This window comes from Dysidea avara, chromosome 5 (assembly GCF_963678975.1).
Source record: "Dysidea avara chromosome 5, odDysAvar1.4, whole genome shotgun sequence".
In the NCBI taxonomy this organism is placed as follows: domain Eukaryota; kingdom Metazoa; phylum Porifera; class Demospongiae; order Dictyoceratida; family Dysideidae; genus Dysidea; species Dysidea avara.
Window position 1 is genome coordinate 20,479,375 of NC_089276.1, and position 19,381 is coordinate 20,498,755.

Genomic DNA, 19,381 nt, shown 5'->3' on the forward strand with positions numbered 1-19,381 from the left:
AAATATGGGTGTGGTGACTTTCCTCAGACTACCTTCCCCTTGAGGTTTTCAGGCATTTAGCAACTGAAAAACAACGGTGCAGGCCTCGTACACTGCCTGGAATAGCCTATCGCTTCGAGTTGAAAGGCGGCGTATCCCTTACGTACGCGAACGAAAATGAAGAGTAGCTTTTGAGGCTTTGTCGAGAGAATTTGTGGGAAAAAACACGTTAGTCACACTATAAAACAGTTTAGAAGATAGTTTCGTGCGTAATATGTTGGTAAAAGTGGTTTATTTAACAAACGCTTCCTTAGCAGTGCATAGCAACGTAATTGAACGAATTACGAATATTTCATGAATTACGAAATACGAGAAATAGCTAATTATATTATTGCACAACCCAAACTACCCTATTGTAAAGTAGTAATACATAGTTGGTTAATTCATAGTAGTATATACTGTCTATAGTTATTCCAGATGAGTTAGCTAGCTGCATGGCGCCTGGTTTTTAGAAGTAGCACAACATCAACTTGTTCAACATGACATGGATTAGCTATGCCGCTGGACTACTCACAATATCAACTAAGGCCAGGCAAACTTTATTAATTGTTTCTCACCTCTGTCCGTATCTTTTTACCCCACCGCATCGCGTGCACACGTATTCTTTTCCAAAGCATGCTTAAGTTTGTACCTTTCCTTTTAACACAAACGCGAATTTGTCCCGCTTTAATATTGCTGACACTGTTACAAGATGGCTTTTACTGAGTCTGTACGGAATGCAAGAATAACAGGGAAATAATGGAAGAGTAGAGCCATAGGTCAGGTAGGTAGAGCTGACAGTGACCAGATGCGGGCGGTGGACCGGAATCAGAGAATTTATTTTTTGGAGTGGCCTAATAGAGTGAGGGTGCTACCAGCTAAGTAGCTAATAATTTTAATGATGCTGAGAACATGAAATACAATAGCTAACATCGAAGTCTCTATTTTTCCAAGTACAGCTAGATAGCGGGTGATTGTGTAGCTTTGCTATGTGAAAATAAGCAGCATGAACTATTGAGACCCTTGAGGTTTCTATATAGCATGCACAGCTAAATAAAGAACATGGTCCCCACATTCATCGTGTGTGACACTTAGTTCCACTATGTACTGAAAATGTGAAATGTTGTGCAGTGGAACTTCTCTTTAAAAGCTGTGGAATCTTTGGTGATGATATTAACTAAAGAACACTCCTACAATATGGGACTCAAGTCTTATAAAAGACAATTAGCTACAGTACATTATGTCGGTCACACATTGCTACAAAAAAAAAAAAATGCTCAATGACAATCGACAGATTCTACCAACCCACCAACGTATTAGTCAAACACTTTCTGAGTTATGCATAGCCAGACCAACATGTTTGTTGACGTTTAACAAATTTGATGACATTAAAAAGTTGATGTAAGCTGTGTGATCATGTGATGTCATCACTTATGGAAAACAGAAATGTTCTTAGTCAGGAGATCATGTGATCCGAACAGGTTATCCTTCATGATGCTATCCAGCTGATCGAGTGTTGCATGGGCATGTTCTGCTGTCATGGCATCATCTGAAGTTGCCGAAAGTTTCAGTAGCTTGTAGATGTCATGTAAAGAGTCTCCTAGCACCTATGGAGTGTGATGATTAGATATGAGCAGATACTGGTATATGACTGAACAAGGTATGCCTGTACAATGGGATTTACATAGAAACTTTTAGCATCTGACTATTTGAGTACTCTCTACATAGTGCTACAATTGAGTACCCATAATACTAGCTACAGTATGATCACAAGAAATATTTTCTGAGTTAGAGTATCTTTAGTAAGTTTTGGTTTGTAGCCATCACTATAATATACAAATTAAGATCCATGTTTTGTTTCTTAGATTGCATGGGCTGACAACAATGTCCGTATGAGATGTACTACAAGTTTTGATTGCATTCAAATACACCAATATAGTAATATACACACTGTATAGTACACACCTCTATACTCCGACTGCCAAGTCCCTTCAGGATCATATGTAGTGTTTGTATGGCTGCTCTCTTTACCGGCTGGTTGCTACTGGTAACCAACACATCACTAATACACTTGATGACCTACAACACAGGATGACATAATCATCAATGACATTATTACCGCATACCTCATGTTGTACAGTACCTAGGGAATACCCCATGTGTTCACAGACAGTGGTTAGACCTGACAAGCTGCTTGCCTGCACCAAAGGATCCTTATCCATTACTCCATTCATGATGGCTGACAGAAAATGATTGGAATAGTGAGGTAAAATCTCTCCACACTCTCCTGCAACCTTTACCAACACCTCACCAACTTTTAATCTGACAGTGACCTCTGAGGGGTTACCAGAATCATCATCGTCACCTTGTAAAGGTTGTAAGTCCTTGCTAGCTAGGCTGATGAACTCCTTACACAATAATGGGATAATTTCAACTGATCTGACAGAGGCAAGAGATGCCAGTCCAGTGATGGCACGTAGGTAGACATATGAGTCTAAACTGTTCAACTGGTGACGGAAGATTTCTAGAAGTTTGGAGATGTTTTCAAGGGTCTCTGGGTCCTTGGAACGAACTAGTTTGGATAACATTTGTACTCCATGACCTCGGACTGGAATTAGTGGATCCTGGACTTCCCTCAGGGCACACTGGAATGGAGTACCAGAATCAGCCTTTGAAGAGGGATTCGAGTTATCAATTTTTTCAGATGGTGGAATCAGTTCTTCAATTAAAGTCTTGTGAGTACTTGGCTGCTGATTTAGTGGCAAATCACCCTTGACTGCCCCAAGAGTGGCCACACAGATCCTCAGCTCCCCAGCCATCTGACGAAGCTCCTCTACCGGATAACTCATGGACACCTTTTCTAGTAATGGTAGTAGACTTGATAACTCTTGTTTATCAACATCATTGTTGTCCTATACAAATATCAACATGACACACACATGCTACACATACAACACACATTTACTGGTGGCCACATGGCACCCAAATAATAATATACTTACATTTTGAGAGCAAGTCATGATCATGGTAACAATGCCAAGTGCAATGCTCATTGTAATTTGGCCACCAAAGACTTGGTTGTCAAGGGAACTGGATTGATCATCATGGACACTAATTTTACAAATACTCATAACATCACAGTGACACTGCAGTAACTGTGATGATTGTTTCAACAGCTGGGTTGAGCCAAGATGACTTAACAATTTCTCCATCTTTTGTTCACACATGTCTGCCACCACATACAGTGCCATACCCCTCTCATACTCAGTATGAGGTGGCTTTAGTTTGAGCAGGTTGTTAGAGAGGAACTGAAAGCAGTTTAAGAACACTTTAGCCTCTAATGACTTGCTGTTTAACTCTACAAACATGTCTTGAAGGAATTTATTCAGTGTCTCCATGGAAGCAGAGTCTCTCTCCCTCTCCCTCACTTCAATATGAACCTTACCATCTTTATGACATAATGTGACATCACCACTAATTGTGATGGCATCACTAGGGACTGGACCATATACTAAACTACACAATATCTTCTCACAATAATCATCATCAACATTCTTGAGCAACACCACAATCACTTGTTTGATATACTTGTATAGTAGTGGGTCACTAAGGTTACCACTAAGCCAACAAGTCATGTATATATACATGTCAGAGTATGAGATACCACTCACCTTTTAGCAAGTTGTCCACTAACCAACAACACCTTCACCAGTACTGACAGGTAAGGGACTAGCTGTGGTAGTATTGGTGATGATGGGGTTGATATGGTGCACACCTGTAATGTGATGCCATCATTGATAACCAGATTGTCACTGTGATACACCCACCTGGTCCAACACTTTAACAGTATGTAACAATTGATCCCTAGTACACTGTGACCCTGTGTATGATGAAAAATAAGATCATGTTATGACACATTACACAACACACATTACCTGTAGCCAGGTAATGTACAGGTTGGAGGAGTGGTGTGATGATGCATTCTGTTGTAAGTGACTTGTTCTCACCCATCATACTATTCACTGTTGCTATGGATACTTGCATGTAACGTGTCCCACACTTGTCATCTTGTAATAGACTCAGCACCTGCAGCAGTAAGTAATTCTATTAGAGCACTGAACAGAGTGTAAATAAAATGGGCTTTGTTTTACTGATCAAATTATTCTATGAATTGAACTGACACACAGGTGATCAGATAATGGAGGTCTCACTGTTCCACTATACACATACCTGAGGACACACCACACTGTAGTAATCCATCAGTGAGGTAACTTGTGATGGACACCTAGCAATGATCTTAGCAACTGCTTCGGCCTTCTTCCAATCATCATGTCTACTACCCATCACCACTGCACCTAGAGATAGTATACTATCAGCACATTTATCTACAGTACTACTTAATACACTCTGCCCCCCCCCCCACCTAAAAAAAAATAGTATCACTAAAATGCTGTCATTTAAGAAATGGTTTACATGATGAGAAATACCTTTGTGGAATAGTTTAAATAGTGTAGATTCCAAATTCAGTGTTTTAAATAAGAAACATTAATTTTATAGGGGCATGCACTAATATTAAAAGAAAATGGACAAAAGGCAAAACAATATAAAAGAAATATTTTAGTAGCATACACTGTATTAGTTTCACTACAGTTGGGGTTTAGTTGCTGTAGACAAGGAGATATTCTAATAAAGCAGTCACCTTAATACAACAACCAAATAAACTATCATATTCTTCACACAGAGCAATCTCATACATTTCTCATAGCCTTAGCTCTTCCCTCAATGACCCATTCTTCACCATTGTTGACAGTATTACTAGAGGACATCATCAGAAGATATTTAAGCACCACTCCAGGATCAACCCAAGATTAAATTTCTTTACTAACCGAATTGTAAATCAGTGGAATCCCCCCCTATATGTGATTGCGTCAGATAGTTAAATAAGTTTAAGAACAATTTAGATAATTACTGGCATCAAATTGGATATGAACAGACTAAAAGGCCCTCGGCCTATTAACTTGAAGTTACCTGTAATGATTGTACATTGTCCATAATTTAACATTAATACTAATACTGATGCCCACCAACCTTTAACATTCACTCTAAGACCACTACCTACTCAATCAAGGCATAATAATATGCAAGTGTTTACTGAACTCATGCAAACACAAATTAAAAACTTGTGACATAGTTTGGATTGTTAGTTCCTGCCATGATGTACCATGATCAAGAGTTCACTATGAACACTTGCTACCATCTTTGACAGTGTACGTGTAGAAATGAAGTGTAAAATGAACACAAGGACCATTGACACTGCTTTCATATAATATACGCATGGTTCTGAAGGATATAAACAATGTGCTTACCTTGCACAAGACATATATAGACAGAACAACTAACACACACACATAGTACCTATCCTATCAGAGAACACAGCCTCTATCACTACTTTGACTCCATGTGGCTTCATCAGTTGCTGTGATAACAGCCAGCCGCACCCCTTCACAGCCCATGCACAATTAGTCCGAGCCATTCCCTGTATGGATAGCAACTGTCTGACTATTATTGGAGGGTATATCTTGGCCAACAATTCTTCCAAAAGCTGGCCACTCAATTCTCTTTGCTCCTCACTAATGAAAGGACGATGGGTCATGTCCCCACTGGCAACCACCTCTGGTATGATGTCTGCTGGCGATGTGAACTGTTTGGTATCTGACCTGTTCATACCCATATCATCCCGGATGTCATGGGGACCATAACATATCTGTAACAAGCTACTAATAACGTCAATGAGGTGGGTGGGAAAAACAGCAGAACACAAAGATGGTTGATTACAACACTTCACTATCACTCTACAGCACTTGTACAGGTGCCATGCCTTCTCCCCATTACACATATCAGCTTGTTGTAACTGTTTCACTGTTGCTGTGGCATCTGGTGACTTGGTACGCTGCCCTACCGGCACACCTACACCTGGTAACAGATATGGACACACCCCCAACATGACCACAAATTGCATCATTGACTGAAGGTCTTTTTGATGTTGTATACTCAGGATATTAGGAGGTAACTCCGGATATTGCAGTTTCCTGGATGGCTGTGCAAGATTTGATGAAGGACTACATTTCATCAGTTCATCTAGACAATTGCTGAGTGCCTCTAACAGTGATAAGCACAGTGATGTGAAAGACCAGGTGGTCTCTCCTATTACTTCAACGCAATATTCCTCCCTAACGTGTTCGATGATGTATCTCAATTCAGCATACCGAGGCGCTGATAACTGCTCCTTCAGCTCGTCCACGTTACTCTGCAGTCTATCTCGCAGTCCACGTGTCCTATCCGTACTCTTGCAGGTTGTAAGTAGTTTAATAGCAGCGATAATATCACCCTGCTTCGCCATTCTAATTAATACTCACTACTTCAATTAACGCTCGATCTTTAATTATTGCGTACCAATACAGAGAGATAATTGGTGATAATAAAAGGCATGGAGGCAGAGTTAGATAAAAGAATTGGTTGTGACTTCAAGCGGATCCCAGATGTACTCAAACGGCTTCACATGCATAAGGAAGAGCTTGAAAACAAGGCAGGTTACTTGTTGATGACAATGAAGAGATATTGCATTGTGTTTATCTGTTTTGTATTGGGGGAGACCTTTCCCCCTCCCAAATGCAAATGGGTAAAACTATGGGTACGAAGCACTGTAAGTGAAATCTGCGACTGTGCTTAAAGCATGCATTATAAAAGGGATCTTTTGTGGGTGCCTTAACTCGTGACTTGAAACCTTTCCCAGTGTTTGAATTGTAAATGCTACATGTTTTAATGCTGATAGACTTTTGTCTTAAGGTCACTCCAAATAAATTTTCTGTTTCCCATCCTGGACTCAGGCATTGCAGGTGGGCGGTCTATCTCCATTATTCCATTATAAGGTTGGCAGCTTTTCAAGCCACTATTTGCCTGGCACAACCATAAAAAGCTGCATAAAAGTATTCTTAAGCTTGTACCTTTATTTTTAAGTAGCACAAAGGTATTTGTACTGACTTGATAGCACTGCTGATACATAAGCTGACACTGTTACAAGATGGCTTTTACTGAGCTTGTACAGAATTCAAGAATAACCGGAAAATAAATGCAAGGGTAACTATAAGAATAATGAAAGAATACAGAATGATGGAATCTTTAGAGCTGAAAGTAACCAAATTCAGTTGGTGGATGGGAAACATAGAAATTGTTTGGAGTGACCTAACATCAGGCCTTGACTGGTTGCAGATTCTCAATTTACAATGAGTGCCTATGTGTCACCCCCTTTTTTTGTATGGTACAGCTGACAGGAGAAAATTATGTCTCACTGCAATCCTCTGAAGCCGCATGGTTCAATGCATTACACAAGGCTAGAGCAGCTCTGGAAGAATTGAGGAAGCTAAAGCAACAGTGTACATCTATGTCTCTACCACTGAGTAGTAGTAACACAGAAAGTGACAAACTAGCAGAGTTGGTGACAAAATTTCAACCGCTAGTGACAGAGGTATCCCAACTGCAACACTTGATCAGGTATATGAGATGGATGGATGACGTGCAACAGTTAAGGTGAACAATCAACATCATTGTTGACTTTCAGTTACCTCAATATCACTTTAGCTCCAAATTGGAGGTTGCTATAGCAGCACCATCCCTTCATGAAAGTACCATCAAAGTGTACCTGAAACTGGTTGCCATGGCCACCAAAGTACAGGATAGTCAATGTATTAATTTAAAGAATTTTGTCACTGACACTAAACGTTACTGGAAACAGAAGCTGGAAGATAAGATATCAAGGTAGAGTGTGTGCGTACATGCGTACGTGTAGAGTTTGGTACATCATATATAATTGTGTTGTGACAGTGAGTTTTTGGGCTTACTGAAAGTGTTAAAGTGGCCGGTAACTACAACCATTGACCTGTCAAAGTCATCCTGGGACACTCATCAACAGAAGTTGACTCACTTAATAACGATGATGGTGCGGATGGAAGAAGAGGAGGACACCATGAAAACTACTAAGTGAGTTGCTGAAAGCTGGCCTTGTTTAGTGTGGTAGTGAACATAGTACGTGGGGTATCAACCATTAAGTGGCTGTATTTAGTTCAGCTTGATAGTCACAAGGTTACAGGTCCAGTTGCTTCAGTTGAGCAAGAAACTTTATTCAGTTAGTACAGATGTATTAATAGAGAATTAGCCTTTCTTGTCCAAAAATATTACATATCGGCGGTATTGGTTAGGTAGGTATAACCATAATATCTTAACTAACTAACTGATGCCTACAGTCAACCATAACTCAACAATAGATAAGACTACAGGCTTGATTTCTTCACTGTTTGATGTCACTTCACCCGAGACGTGCCTTCCAACCACAGTACGTACAGTGCACGCATCATGGACTTACCTTTGCCCAACTTTGTGTCCCAGTTCTTTTTATTGACCATGTAAAGTGTTGCACACAGTCTCAAAGTAACGTATAACTCACATGCAGTTGGTCACAATACAAACAGAAATTAAGAAATCATGTCTCTCTGGACTCTAAATTGGTCACTGCACTGTCCTTGATTTAAATACTTATAATCACATGATTAGAAATATATTGCTGGATGAGTTGCAGTGTGGTTTTGCTATTGTGGCTGCCTACTCCGCCTAAGGTTAAGGCCGTCTCTGTGTAGGACAACTGAATACACTGTATGTACATGCAGCTACTCACAAAGAAGATGAAAGAACACTAGCAATACCAGGCAATGCAGTTACACAGCATTTACTGAAAAAAAGCGTCACTGTCCAGAGAACATTAAGATGATATAGATGTCCAAGAATCAGTGTGTGTGTTTCTGTGCATTTATTTCTATCTGAATGTTTTGTTGTACACATGCATATACAGCAGGGTAAACTCCACTAGAGTAGGACTACAGAAGGCTGTACTAAACCGTAAGCCAAGGAGCCTAAGTCTAAATAGACCACATCTGCATTGCACACAAGTAGGGATTAAAGAAAGCAGTGAAAGAAGGAAATAGCTAAAAGTAGTGAAACAAGAGAGGTTGTCTATACCTGCAAATATACTAAGGGATTGTACTTCAGTTTTGGTTATAGACTGAAGTGTAGGAATTAAATGTGTCAGTACATGTGTCTGCAGGTATAGACAACTTCTCTTATTTCACTACTCTTTAGCTATTCCCTTATGTCAACTTTTTTTATTTTGATCCCTAGTCTTCCTATTTTTCCTTCTACTTGTTTGTTTACATTTTATAACAAACACTTCTAGGATAGCGTTAAGCTGCAAAAACAGCAGCCATACATACATATACTGTAGCTAGCGTAGCTCCATGCAGTCCGTGCTATTTGCATAGCAAGCATATAAATGTATATTGAAGGGGTGATACTTTGCTATTTAGAGGGGCCTCCAAGTTTAGCTTTGCCTAGGGCCTCCAGAATTCTAAGGCTGACCCTGGTCCTACAAGGATGGTACTCCAGGTCATGACTATTATCAATGCTAACAGTTTGTGAGGTCACTTGACTTTTTATGATATACCCTCAGGATGACATTAGAAGGGACAGTCCCTAATCTTCATGATCCAGTTGTGTTGGTAGTGAGGTTACTAACAGAGCCTCTCATCAAGAGGTTCACTTATCACTTTACTGGCCACAAGAAGACTAACTGTATAGAGAAGGTGTGTTTATGATAAAGTAGCATCGCATGATACCATCATTATAGCCAGAGTGGTTCCTGTCTCAAGTGTTGGCATGGATCAGGGACCACATCCCTTTCCTGGAAGAGAGGATCCAGCCATTAATGGAGGGTGTGGTGTTTAATGGACGAATGGTGGATGTAAGGGTAGGTGAATACTGCAAGTGTGCGTGTGTATGTGTGCATGTATGTGTCCTGCTGTACAGGTCATCCTAACTTATTCCTTCCCTGCTACTTGTAGGTGGAGTTCATCCGATGTTTGCTGCAGGAAGTAGACAACAAATTGCAGCATGATCTACACCAGGTTTTATCCAATGAAACGGTGATGGCCCACACTATTGACGAGTTGTTGTCATTTGAAAGAGAACTAAGGACACTTCTAGGCTACTACCGGCCGATGCCTGGCTGTCTTGGAGTAATTCTAGAGCCAAGCAACTTCCAGCAGTGGATAGCATTAGAAAGAAAATGTGAAGTGATATTATTAGGGGACCTATTATTACACTATATACCTACAGATACAGTTGAGAGAATAGACAGTATAGCAAGAGCTCCATTAGCTTGGGATCTGCAGTACAAAGAGGTTGTTGATGTTGATGCTTCAAAAGTTACTGTATGTGCTGAGCAGTTGATGAGTCTTATGGCTTCTATAACAGGTGACCCCAACTGAGTGTGTTCTTGTAGCGACTGCTCTATTACAATATATTGTGTACTCTAGTGTCACTATGTTTGTGTGCTCAGTAGCAGGCTCAGTTATGTCGGTCTGTCCATGCTATAGACCGATACAAACTATTGGAAAGTGCCCCTCATCAGATTGACTTTGTCCTGCTGCAGTTAGAGCTACTGAATGAGTTTCATCGTGATCTAACTGATGAGTCAAAGAGAGAGTCAGATCATCAACCATTATCAAAACAACTAGCAGCATACCTGAACACAGCTATATATGTTGCCATGGTAGCAGCAGAGTGGGGAGATCAAACAGTAAGTATATCATTACAATATTGCAAACACCAACTGTCTGAGAGGTACTAGCTAACCTCTTGGATTGCACAATTGTTAGTGTCAGTGAGGTCATGAACAGAACATTGTATGATGCTATAAATTGTTAAGAAATTGAACTACTCTAATAGAGCAGTCAGTTTAGTGTTGAGAAAATTATATGGCTAATAGTGCTGTACACATAGTAGAGTAGGACTTCTTATAATGCTAGAGCACTATGTGTTGGTATGACAACCTTAACTCTTGTACACTACTAAGAGGTGTTTATTTAGTTAGCCTAGCCCAATCTGTGTAAGGTGAAAATAACTACTGTAATTCACTTTATTTTCATGCAAAAAAAATATTGTTTAAAAATATTTTTGTGTGATTCACATAAATGACTGCTCTATTAGAGTAGTTCAATCTTGAATAAAAATTTTTTGCATAAGAAATTTTCGTACAAGTTTAGCATACAAAAATTGTTTTACGAGAAAAAAAAAGCAAATTATGGTACAGTAGATAAGGCTCTTAATGATAATCTACTCTGGTAGTATGTAACAGGACATCTTATCCAACCATAGATCAAAGGAAAAATGGATTTTGTACAGCAGAACCTCGGTTATCCGAACCCCTATGTATCTAGTAAAAGTGTTCAGATAAGTGAATAGTTTGGATAACTGAAGCCCATACTAGGGGTGAAACAATATACCGATATATCGATATAAAATTATTGCAATATTTTCTATCACAATACAATACAATATGTGTGATGAAACATATCGATATATCAAGACTCACGGTAGTGAGTCGCGCGGCCAGTAAAGCAGAAACGCGCGCCACAGACAATAAATGACGTGACCACTACGTGAGGATTTTACAGGAACGAACGTTGTCAAATTCGGCCTTCCTGTAACTCACCCGCCACTTACGCTATCCCTCTGAAACTCTACGGTTGAACTCATCGTGTCAATAGTAACTACCACACAAGCAGTGAAGCAAATCCATGCCGATTGTTTCGTGATCGAGATTGCCGACATCAAAGGGGAAGTTTCATTTTTTTTTTTTTTTTTTTTATCGCTTGCGGTTAGACGCAACCGCATGTGTATACCTTGCGTTCCTTTGTGCATTCCAAACATTGATTGCCCTGCTATCGCTTCAGTATTCACTCAATCGCCTCAAGATTCACATCATCGATTTCACCATACATGATTACCCTACAGTCTTAACTTCAGCACCAAACGAAGTTTCAGTCGTCCTCAGTCGACCTAGAGGCCAAATACAAATCCCAGATTGTTGTTTTCTGCAATACTCGCTTGGCATGTAGGGCAATGTATCTTTAAACTGTTCTAAAAGTTTCGTTCAGATTGAAACATGTTTTCGAGAATGGCTAGTTTGAAATTTGAATTTAGTCGCCCCCACGTAATTTGCTCTCTAAGAATATTACTCGGAATTTAAAGAATGACGCAAAGCACAACTGCGGTCACTGGGTATTGATGAACTGGCGCTCTATGTAGTTAATCAGTGCATATAGCCACAAAGAAGTGTGCTGCCATAGATTATAGTCCACAGATATAATCTATGGTGCTACATACCATCGTTCGTTTTTAAATTTGAATTTAGTCGCCCCCACCGTGACGTAATTTGTCCTCTAAGGGCGCGGCTTAAAGAATGACACAGAGTACAACTGTGGTTACCAGTTGTTGACACAAGCTGCGAGTAATTAGCACATGTAGCTAGCCAATTGTCACCATGCATCATTGCATTTTACAGCACCCCCACACAAAAATTACACATGTAATTACAACATACAGAGAACACATGAATACCAAACACTTTTCACAACAATAATGTAAGAATTGTACAATAATGACTGTAATATAACTGCTATGAAAATGTTTTCCAGTGGCCCGCCATGGTAGCAAGTCTCACATGACGGCATGTATATTCATCCAAACACAATGGGAATAACAAGTAAGTATGATGACAAGTTGATATGACTCCATTTGTAGAATCCAGATGAGTGGGTGTTGCTCCAGTATGTCTAAACAGTTAACAAATATTCCTGTTATAAATACGTGCTAGAATTGCAATATAATAGTATAGTATTTAAATGCAACAATACATAGTCTCCATTGCATCACTATCAAACGACACTAAGTGGAGGATATTGTTGCATCTCTAGTATGTACACTCTATCAGTACAACCTGTCTTAATGGCCACCAGTATAGAAAGACAACCTCTCTTGAAAAGCCAATTCCAATTGAGAATTTATACACTGTTACCTGTTTATTGAGTGAAGGTGGCAATAAACAAGTTCCACCGTAATTTATACATGTGATGTGATCCTGTATATTCTGTCAGTGGATGAGATCCACTTGGCCAGGACAAAATGTGACTCAAATGTCCTGGATGATCCATACTCAACCCACTTATGACCCAGTGGCACAATGGAACTGAGTATAGAGAATACAATTATATTTATTTCTAAGATGTGTGGATGTGTGGACACATTACAACACATTACATGTACATACAAGACATGCTACGTACTGTTTTAGCAATTCAAGTCACCAAATTATGTACGGACCAGTCAACAATGCTTCATAGTGCCCATCAGTAAACCTGAAGAAAAGTTACGAAAAATAAAAATTCACATAAGTACAATGAAGCCTCATTAATATGGCCAGCTGTGGAACCAAAAAATTTGGCCTGAATAACAAGGTGGCCTTATTAATGAGGTCATAAAGTACTGCTTAGCTATATTTGGGATCTACTAGAGGTGGCCAATATAATGAGGTGGTCTTATTAAAGAGGTGGCCACTAAGTGAGGTTTCACTGTACATACAGTTCACAATCACAATGGTGCACAATATTAATGGTTAACAATATACACTGAAACCTGCAGGTCACTTCTTGTGGAAGATTGCTCTCTACACTAAATGACACATTCAGAGATTGTATTTAGATGGATGATACAGTAACACATTGTGACTTCAATACTCGTGATGTGTCAATGCTAGGCAGCAACCATATACACGGCACTGCCAATGCACAACATCACACTTGCTCGCACACACAATTTCGCTCAAGATTTTACAAATTGATAATTAAGAGGTGTGGAAACTAGCTGTTCGCTCGAAAGACTGTGTGGCAGCTGTTTTCCTTCTGTACAAGTGGCCACCAAGACAGGTCCACTGTGGATGAAAGCCAGGCATTAGATATTTGGTATTTTATGTGTTGAAGGCATTCCAGGGCTTCCGGTAGTCTCAAATCTCACCACAGTTTACCTCAGGCAGTGTTGTGGTCGCCACTAAACCACCGGAATGCTGTGTTATGTTCATCTTATGCTTGGCTACTATATTGTAGAACTGAAATGGATACTCTGAAAATATATCCTATGGATAATGACTTCATCACTTTCTTCATCAGGAGCTTATAAGGACCAATAGTGAAACTTTTACACTTTGGGCTGACAGCCAACTGCCTAAGTCTTAAGCAGTGCCTTTGGTGCTCTAACAGATTGGCTGCCCCCTTGCTGCCAGCACTCACTGTCTCATACACTGTCACACACTAAATCCATCTCTATAGCCAGTTAGAACAGCATGCTTCTTACCTTTTTTAAGGCCGCAAAATGCAGCCACCTCTTTAAAAAGCTAGGTCAGAAATTTTTTGTCCCTACGGCCTGAATAATGACCAGTTTTCACTGTACTATTAGTGATTAGTGATCATGGAGGATTATTTATTAAGATACTAAGATATACAAACGCTACAACCTCTAAATATAGCAGTAAATTTTTTTACCCTGGTCCAATGTCTCGTAATAATTGTGAGAGACTCTACTGTGACAAATACATGTTTATCATGATATGTAGTAATCGCCTTTTTACAATTAAGTTTTACAACACAAATACATGTATAGTTAAACTCACCAATTGTGACTAAATCCCTTCAACACGAAAAGACAAGTAATGAGACAACCTTGGAGACAACAGCCTCACAAGCCTATTCTTGTGCGCTTATTTAGTAGTAATATAAATTTTAAAGGCGTTTATTTACAACAGGACATAATTACGTGCCCTTCTATTGTCTCTGTACATACTTGCCTTTTCTTTACTATTCTCATTTCATTTCACAAGATCTCTTGGCAGGGGCGTAGCTTCTTCACTTGAATCAGTCAATGCTTGAAGTAGATCGAGATACTCTAATAGAACAGTCACATTTCTACAAGTGCCATATTTTTATATTGTAAAGTCTGTAAGTAGCTAGTAATTTAAACTATACAATCCGATGCTAAGCAGAAGTTGTAACTATGCTAAATATTGATTGCTGTGTTACAACTGTTTTGTGACTGCTCTAATAGAGTATCTTGATCGTTTTAATGCAGTACAAGATGAAAGGCAAAGTGTTATTAAGGGTTTACTAGTTAAAATGGGTGGTAGTTGACTGCAGTTGCATGCCACTAACAGGGAAAAGAGTTAAAGAGGGGCCCAGGGGCAAGGAAGAGTCTAGATCCTGACTGCTCTATTAGAGTATATCGATCTTTCTTTAAACAGGACGTATTCAAGGGGCCCCTTCGGGGTGGGGCAGGGGGAAAAATACCCCAGTTACCCCCCAATGTGGGCGGCCCTGACCACTAAAATTACAGTTATATTTTAATATTCTGTCATTGTAATCTGGGGTTTCTGTCAAAACCATGGAAACTCACTTACTGTTATCAACAGTGCATTGCTTATTCTAACAAAAAGTATTGAAATCCCATCCAAAAACAGCTTATAGCTGTAAAAAAGGTGCGCGTCCAAGTAAAGCAGAGTTAACTGCGACAAAAAGTAATGATATCATAATGCGGCCATGTGCGAGGTGTGCAAGTTGTAAAATTAATATTAGCTAATCAGATAATACAATGTTATTGTTAAAGTGTTAATGAGAACTATGTGATGCTGCTATTTTTAAGTGTGTGAGCATCTTCATAAATGCCACACAAATTTAATTCTCAATAAAGCAATGTGTATAGATTCTCTGATAGCAATAAATAGTTTGAGTTTGGCCACCTTTCCTTTGTTCGTAGCATTGCCGTATACAGGAAAGACGGCCAAACTCAAACTATTTATTGCTATCAGAGAATCTATACACATTGCTTTATTGAGAATTAAATTTGTGTGGCATTTATGAAGATGCTCACACACTTAAAAATAGCAGCATCACATAGTTCTCATTAACACTTTAACAATAACATTGTATTATCTGATTAGCTAATATTAATTTTACAACTTGCACACCTCGCACATGGCCGCATTATGATATCATTACTTTTTGTCGCAGTTAACTCTGCTTTACTTGGACGCGCACTTTTTTTACAGCTATAAGCTGTTTTTGGATGGGATTGTGTATTACAATATATTGCTGTGTTACAATATATTGTGTAATATTGCAGGGTTTTAATGGGCTGTGGCTTATGGATAATTAGCCTGTTCAGCTGCCACCCTCCTGGAGAGCGGGCATCAAAGCCATCAGAATGTAATTGTTGATGTTTTAGAAGTCACATATCCTAACAAACAGTACTGGTTGTAGTACTGCCTACTTGTACCAATTTAATAACTGTTGGCCATTATAAGCAACTTTTGACTGGTGGGTGTACACCACATGACACTAATGCTAAATCCATGAGTTATTTACACAAGTATAGCACTTCAACATCACCAAAGGCCCTAATCCAAATATTGCAATACAGTAATATATTGTAATATTTTTAAAGGAAATATGTAATATGGTATTTAGCCGTATTGTTGCATCCCTAGCCCATACATTTATATACAGAGCTCTGTTGAAATACTCTAATAGAACATACACTTGTACTCAAAATACTCTAATAGAACAGTCATTTCCAAGTTTGGATAAACGAGGGCCGGATGACTGAGGTTCTACTGTATTAGCCATGGGTTGATATACATATCATTCTATATTCTGGTACATGAGTATGATATGTTTGTTATCAAACAAAGACAATGCTCATAGCAGAACGTAAAAAAGCTCATAGTAGAGCCATAACTACTTCTGCTTAGGTTTGCCATTTCTCTTTGGCCCACCCACACACTGTAATGCAGCATAACGATCAAGTGTTATCCAGTTACATCATTTGGTGTGTTTATTTAGTTTTTCCTAGAGCTCCAGCACTGTAAGGAGAAGTTGAACACTGTGGTTACATCTGAGGGATACCCGGAAGCTGCTACTACGATGGTTACCATGCAGGAGGGAGGGACTACTGACCTCACTGGAACGATATTTGATGATGTTATCACTTCATTCAGCCAATTAGCTACCAGTATTGAAATGTGTATGGCATCCCATATACTGGACACATGGAAAACTAAGTGTGCTAAATATCGGACCCATAAGTGAGTATTACTCTGGGAAAATTGTTACAGGCAGCAAAGTGCTATATTGTTACAATGATAACAGGTGGCAGAACTTGCCAGCAGCCTCAGACTACATCACAATGGAGCTGTCGTCAGCATCATGTGATCCCTTAGTAACACTACGGCAACAACTACAGTTTGTAGAGAACAATGTATCAGTTGCCGCTTGTAAAAAAATCTGGCCAATTATATTGGCAGGTCTGGACTCACTGATGATATCTGAGGTAATGTATGATATTGGGGAAATCCCCTATTGTGTGGGTGTGGCTGCTGTAGGTGGTCATGATGTGTCACTTCAATGATGGGGGTGGGGCTCAACTACAGTATGACATCACTAGTGGTCTTATTCCACTATTATCTCAGCACTGCACTTCACTGAGGTCATCACAGATCATGATGAGGTGAGGTGTGCTTTGTGGCAGTCTGCAGTGTTTGTTGTCCTTATGTATTAGCATGGAATTCCATCAGGCGGTGCAGGCAACATAATTACCGAATTACAAAATAATTGATGAATTATGTACACTAAATTACAGTGTAATTATCTATCTGGATTAATAATAGTAATACTGTAAAACGGGAAATTTTCATTCAAGATAATTTAGCTATAAAATAAAATCGATGTGTTATATTTGCGGACAGCCCAAACCACAAAAATATTTTACCAGTAAGTAGTTCTCTACAGCAAATAATTAAACATGGGGCTATTAACGTTTATACTGTATTTGTGGTCAGCACACTGTTGGGTTCAGAAGCTGGCACCATATGCTAGCACTAGCACTGTAGTAGCATAGCGGCACTCTCTTTACTATCTAGTGGTAGTAGTTGCTATGCATTTTGTGTGCCAGAAAGGAGTGCGAGAGATAGGATAAAATCGACAATGAATGTGTAATTCATTCCCGGCTGTGACGGAGCTATAGGTTAGCCTCGACACTAGACACTATAATTATATTAAAATTGCAGCTACAGTGGCATGCTAACTTATTCTGGTAGATATTGGACACTGACAGACCATCAGTCTTCCTTTTCCAATAGTGTAATTATTCCTCAAGCGTTTCAACGGTTTGACCTCTAAAAAAATATTTCGCAAATAGAAATTATTCGAGAGCGAAAATATTTTGTGTAATTTATTTTCGTTGGTCAAGGCAACCACGAAACATTCTTACTGTCGAATATTTCCCGATCTACGGTAGTATGAATGTGGTTGATTGATTGCCTATTTAGTTAGAATGGGTGCCTGGTTGTTAGAATTAGCATAACATCAACTTGTTTATGAGGCAAAGTTGTTGGTATTAGCCATGTATCACCATACAATGCTAGAGCTTACTAGTTTGGCATTTTCAAAAAAATTCTACTTGATTAGTGCACATGCGACCTTCCTGGAAGAGCACTATCAGTAGTTGTAGCTGAATAATGATGTCTCCAGTGTAATAAAAGCTACATACTAAGTGATTAATTGGTAAAAGTCCTTTCAGTCCATAATTTCAGTCTGTAGGGACCTGCCAATTAGAGTATGCTTTTACTATACCAGTAATGCTTTTGAGCAGTGCTAAAAATTTTGCCTGTTATGCTCAATCAGTTCCTATGTTTTGCTAATAAGTGTGCACTTAATGGGTAAATAATAAGTGGCTAAAGTAGAGACTATAAATCTTGCTTGTCAAAATGCATTTCAGAGAAAAGAGATGATATACACTCAGCTGCTCATTAGAGTTATTGACTGTTCTATTAGAGTATATCAATAGTTTTTCAGTGATTTGTATTTTGATAAGAAAGGATTTATGATATGACACAAGTATTCTGCCTAAACTGTATTCACACCAAATTGTTGGATCATGTAAAAACAAGTGCTTGTATCCCACAGAAGCCAGGAGGCATGCAAATTGCTGACAGTGCAGTCTGAAGTTGCTAAGTCACTGAAGAGGAAAGTGGCAGCTGTACAGAAAAGTGATGATGTCAGCTATGATGTTGCAATGACATCACTGGCTGAGTTAAACATCTTCAATATTACTCCATTTGATGCACACCAAGTATTAAGTAGACGATTGTTACCAGAATAGCACATCATTGCATTATTTGAATTCATATAATAATCAATAGCTGGTGTATCACCACAATTATGGTGTCCACAGGATTAACATTTTGTATGTTGTTACTTGTTTGCTAGTCAGGCTCAACACAAATAATTATTACACTGTAATGTTATTTTCACACAAAAGGCTTACACCCTGTATCAGGAAGGTAACTGGAAGACTTGTCTTCATTGTCAATCTT

At 39.1% G+C, this 19,381-nt stretch overlaps 2 protein-coding genes and 2 long non-coding RNA genes across 6 annotated transcripts in view; 2 read left to right on the forward strand and 2 right to left on the reverse strand.

Annotated features, from left to right (window-relative positions):
• The window catches only part of LOC136256184 (uncharacterized), a 143,910-nt gene that overhangs the window by 78,714 nt on the left and 45,815 nt on the right, over window positions 1-19,381 (forward strand). The window lies entirely within an intron of this gene.
• Window positions 1,378-6,444, reverse strand: LOC136256171 (transport and Golgi organization protein 6 homolog). Its single transcript, XM_066049117.1, has 9 exons — window positions 5,434-6,444; window positions 4,249-4,373; window positions 3,954-4,104; window positions 3,846-3,898; window positions 3,690-3,793; window positions 3,021-3,636; window positions 2,145-2,930; window positions 1,984-2,097; window positions 1,378-1,625 (listed from the first exon to the last, which is right to left on the reverse strand). The coding sequence occupies exons 1-9, from the start codon at window positions 6,416-6,418 to the stop codon at window positions 1,446-1,448; spliced, it is 3,114 nt and encodes a 1,037-aa protein (XP_065905189.1). The 5' UTR covers window positions 6,419-6,444; the 3' UTR covers window positions 1,378-1,445.
• On the forward strand, window positions 6,103-19,227 carry LOC136256173 (RAD50-interacting protein 1-like). Of its 3 annotated transcripts, none has more exons than XM_066049121.1 (13): window positions 6,103-6,604; window positions 7,343-7,605; window positions 7,657-7,833; window positions 7,900-8,055; window positions 9,575-9,707; window positions 9,752-9,871; window positions 9,966-10,191; window positions 10,240-10,377; window positions 10,500-10,702; window positions 16,851-17,092; window positions 17,157-17,337; window positions 17,390-17,514; window positions 18,975-19,227. In XM_066049121.1, the coding sequence occupies exons 1-13, from the start codon at window positions 6,506-6,508 to the stop codon at window positions 19,165-19,167; spliced, it is 2,256 nt and encodes a 751-aa protein (XP_065905193.1). In that variant the 5' UTR covers window positions 6,103-6,505; the 3' UTR covers window positions 19,168-19,227. The 3 variants fall into 3 exon arrangements, with proteins under 3 accessions (XP_065905193.1, XP_065905194.1, XP_065905192.1); XM_066049122.1 differs by lacking the exon at window positions 18,975-19,227 and adding an exon at window positions 17,566-18,867; XM_066049120.1 differs by having other exon boundaries at window positions 6,106-6,604; window positions 18,972-19,227.
• LOC136256183 (uncharacterized) lies at window positions 12,469-14,745 on the reverse strand. Its single transcript, XR_010701357.1, has 3 exons — window positions 14,630-14,745; window positions 13,251-13,322; window positions 12,469-12,740 (listed from the first exon to the last, which is right to left on the reverse strand). It is a non-coding gene; the product is annotated as an uncharacterized lncRNA (long non-coding RNA).

Excerpts from the sequence above, each read along its gene's own strand:
- LOC136256171 (XM_066049117.1), bottom strand. The coding sequence starts at position 6,418 with ATGGCGAAGCAGGGTGATATTATCGCTGCTATTAAACTACTTACAACC. Across the intron at positions 3,637-3,689 it reads AGTGGACAACTTGCTAAAAG|TGGTAACCTTAGTGACCCAC; the intron begins GTGAGTGGTATC and ends TTGTTGGCTTAG. Across the intron at positions 2,098-2,144 it reads TAGGTACTGTACAACATGAG|GTCATCAAGTGTATTAGTGA; the intron begins GTATGCGGTAAT and ends CCTGTGTTGTAG.
- LOC136256173 (XM_066049120.1), top strand. The coding sequence starts at position 6,506 with ATGGAGGCAGAGTTAGATAAAAGAATTGGTTGTGACTTCAAGCGGATC. Across the intron at positions 10,192-10,239 it reads GATAGCATTAGAAAGAAAAT|ATACAGTTGAGAGAATAGAC; the intron begins GTGAAGTGATAT and ends ATATACCTACAG. Across the intron at positions 10,378-10,499 it reads TCTTATGGCTTCTATAACAG|ACCGATACAAACTATTGGAA; the intron begins GTGACCCCAACT and ends TCCATGCTATAG.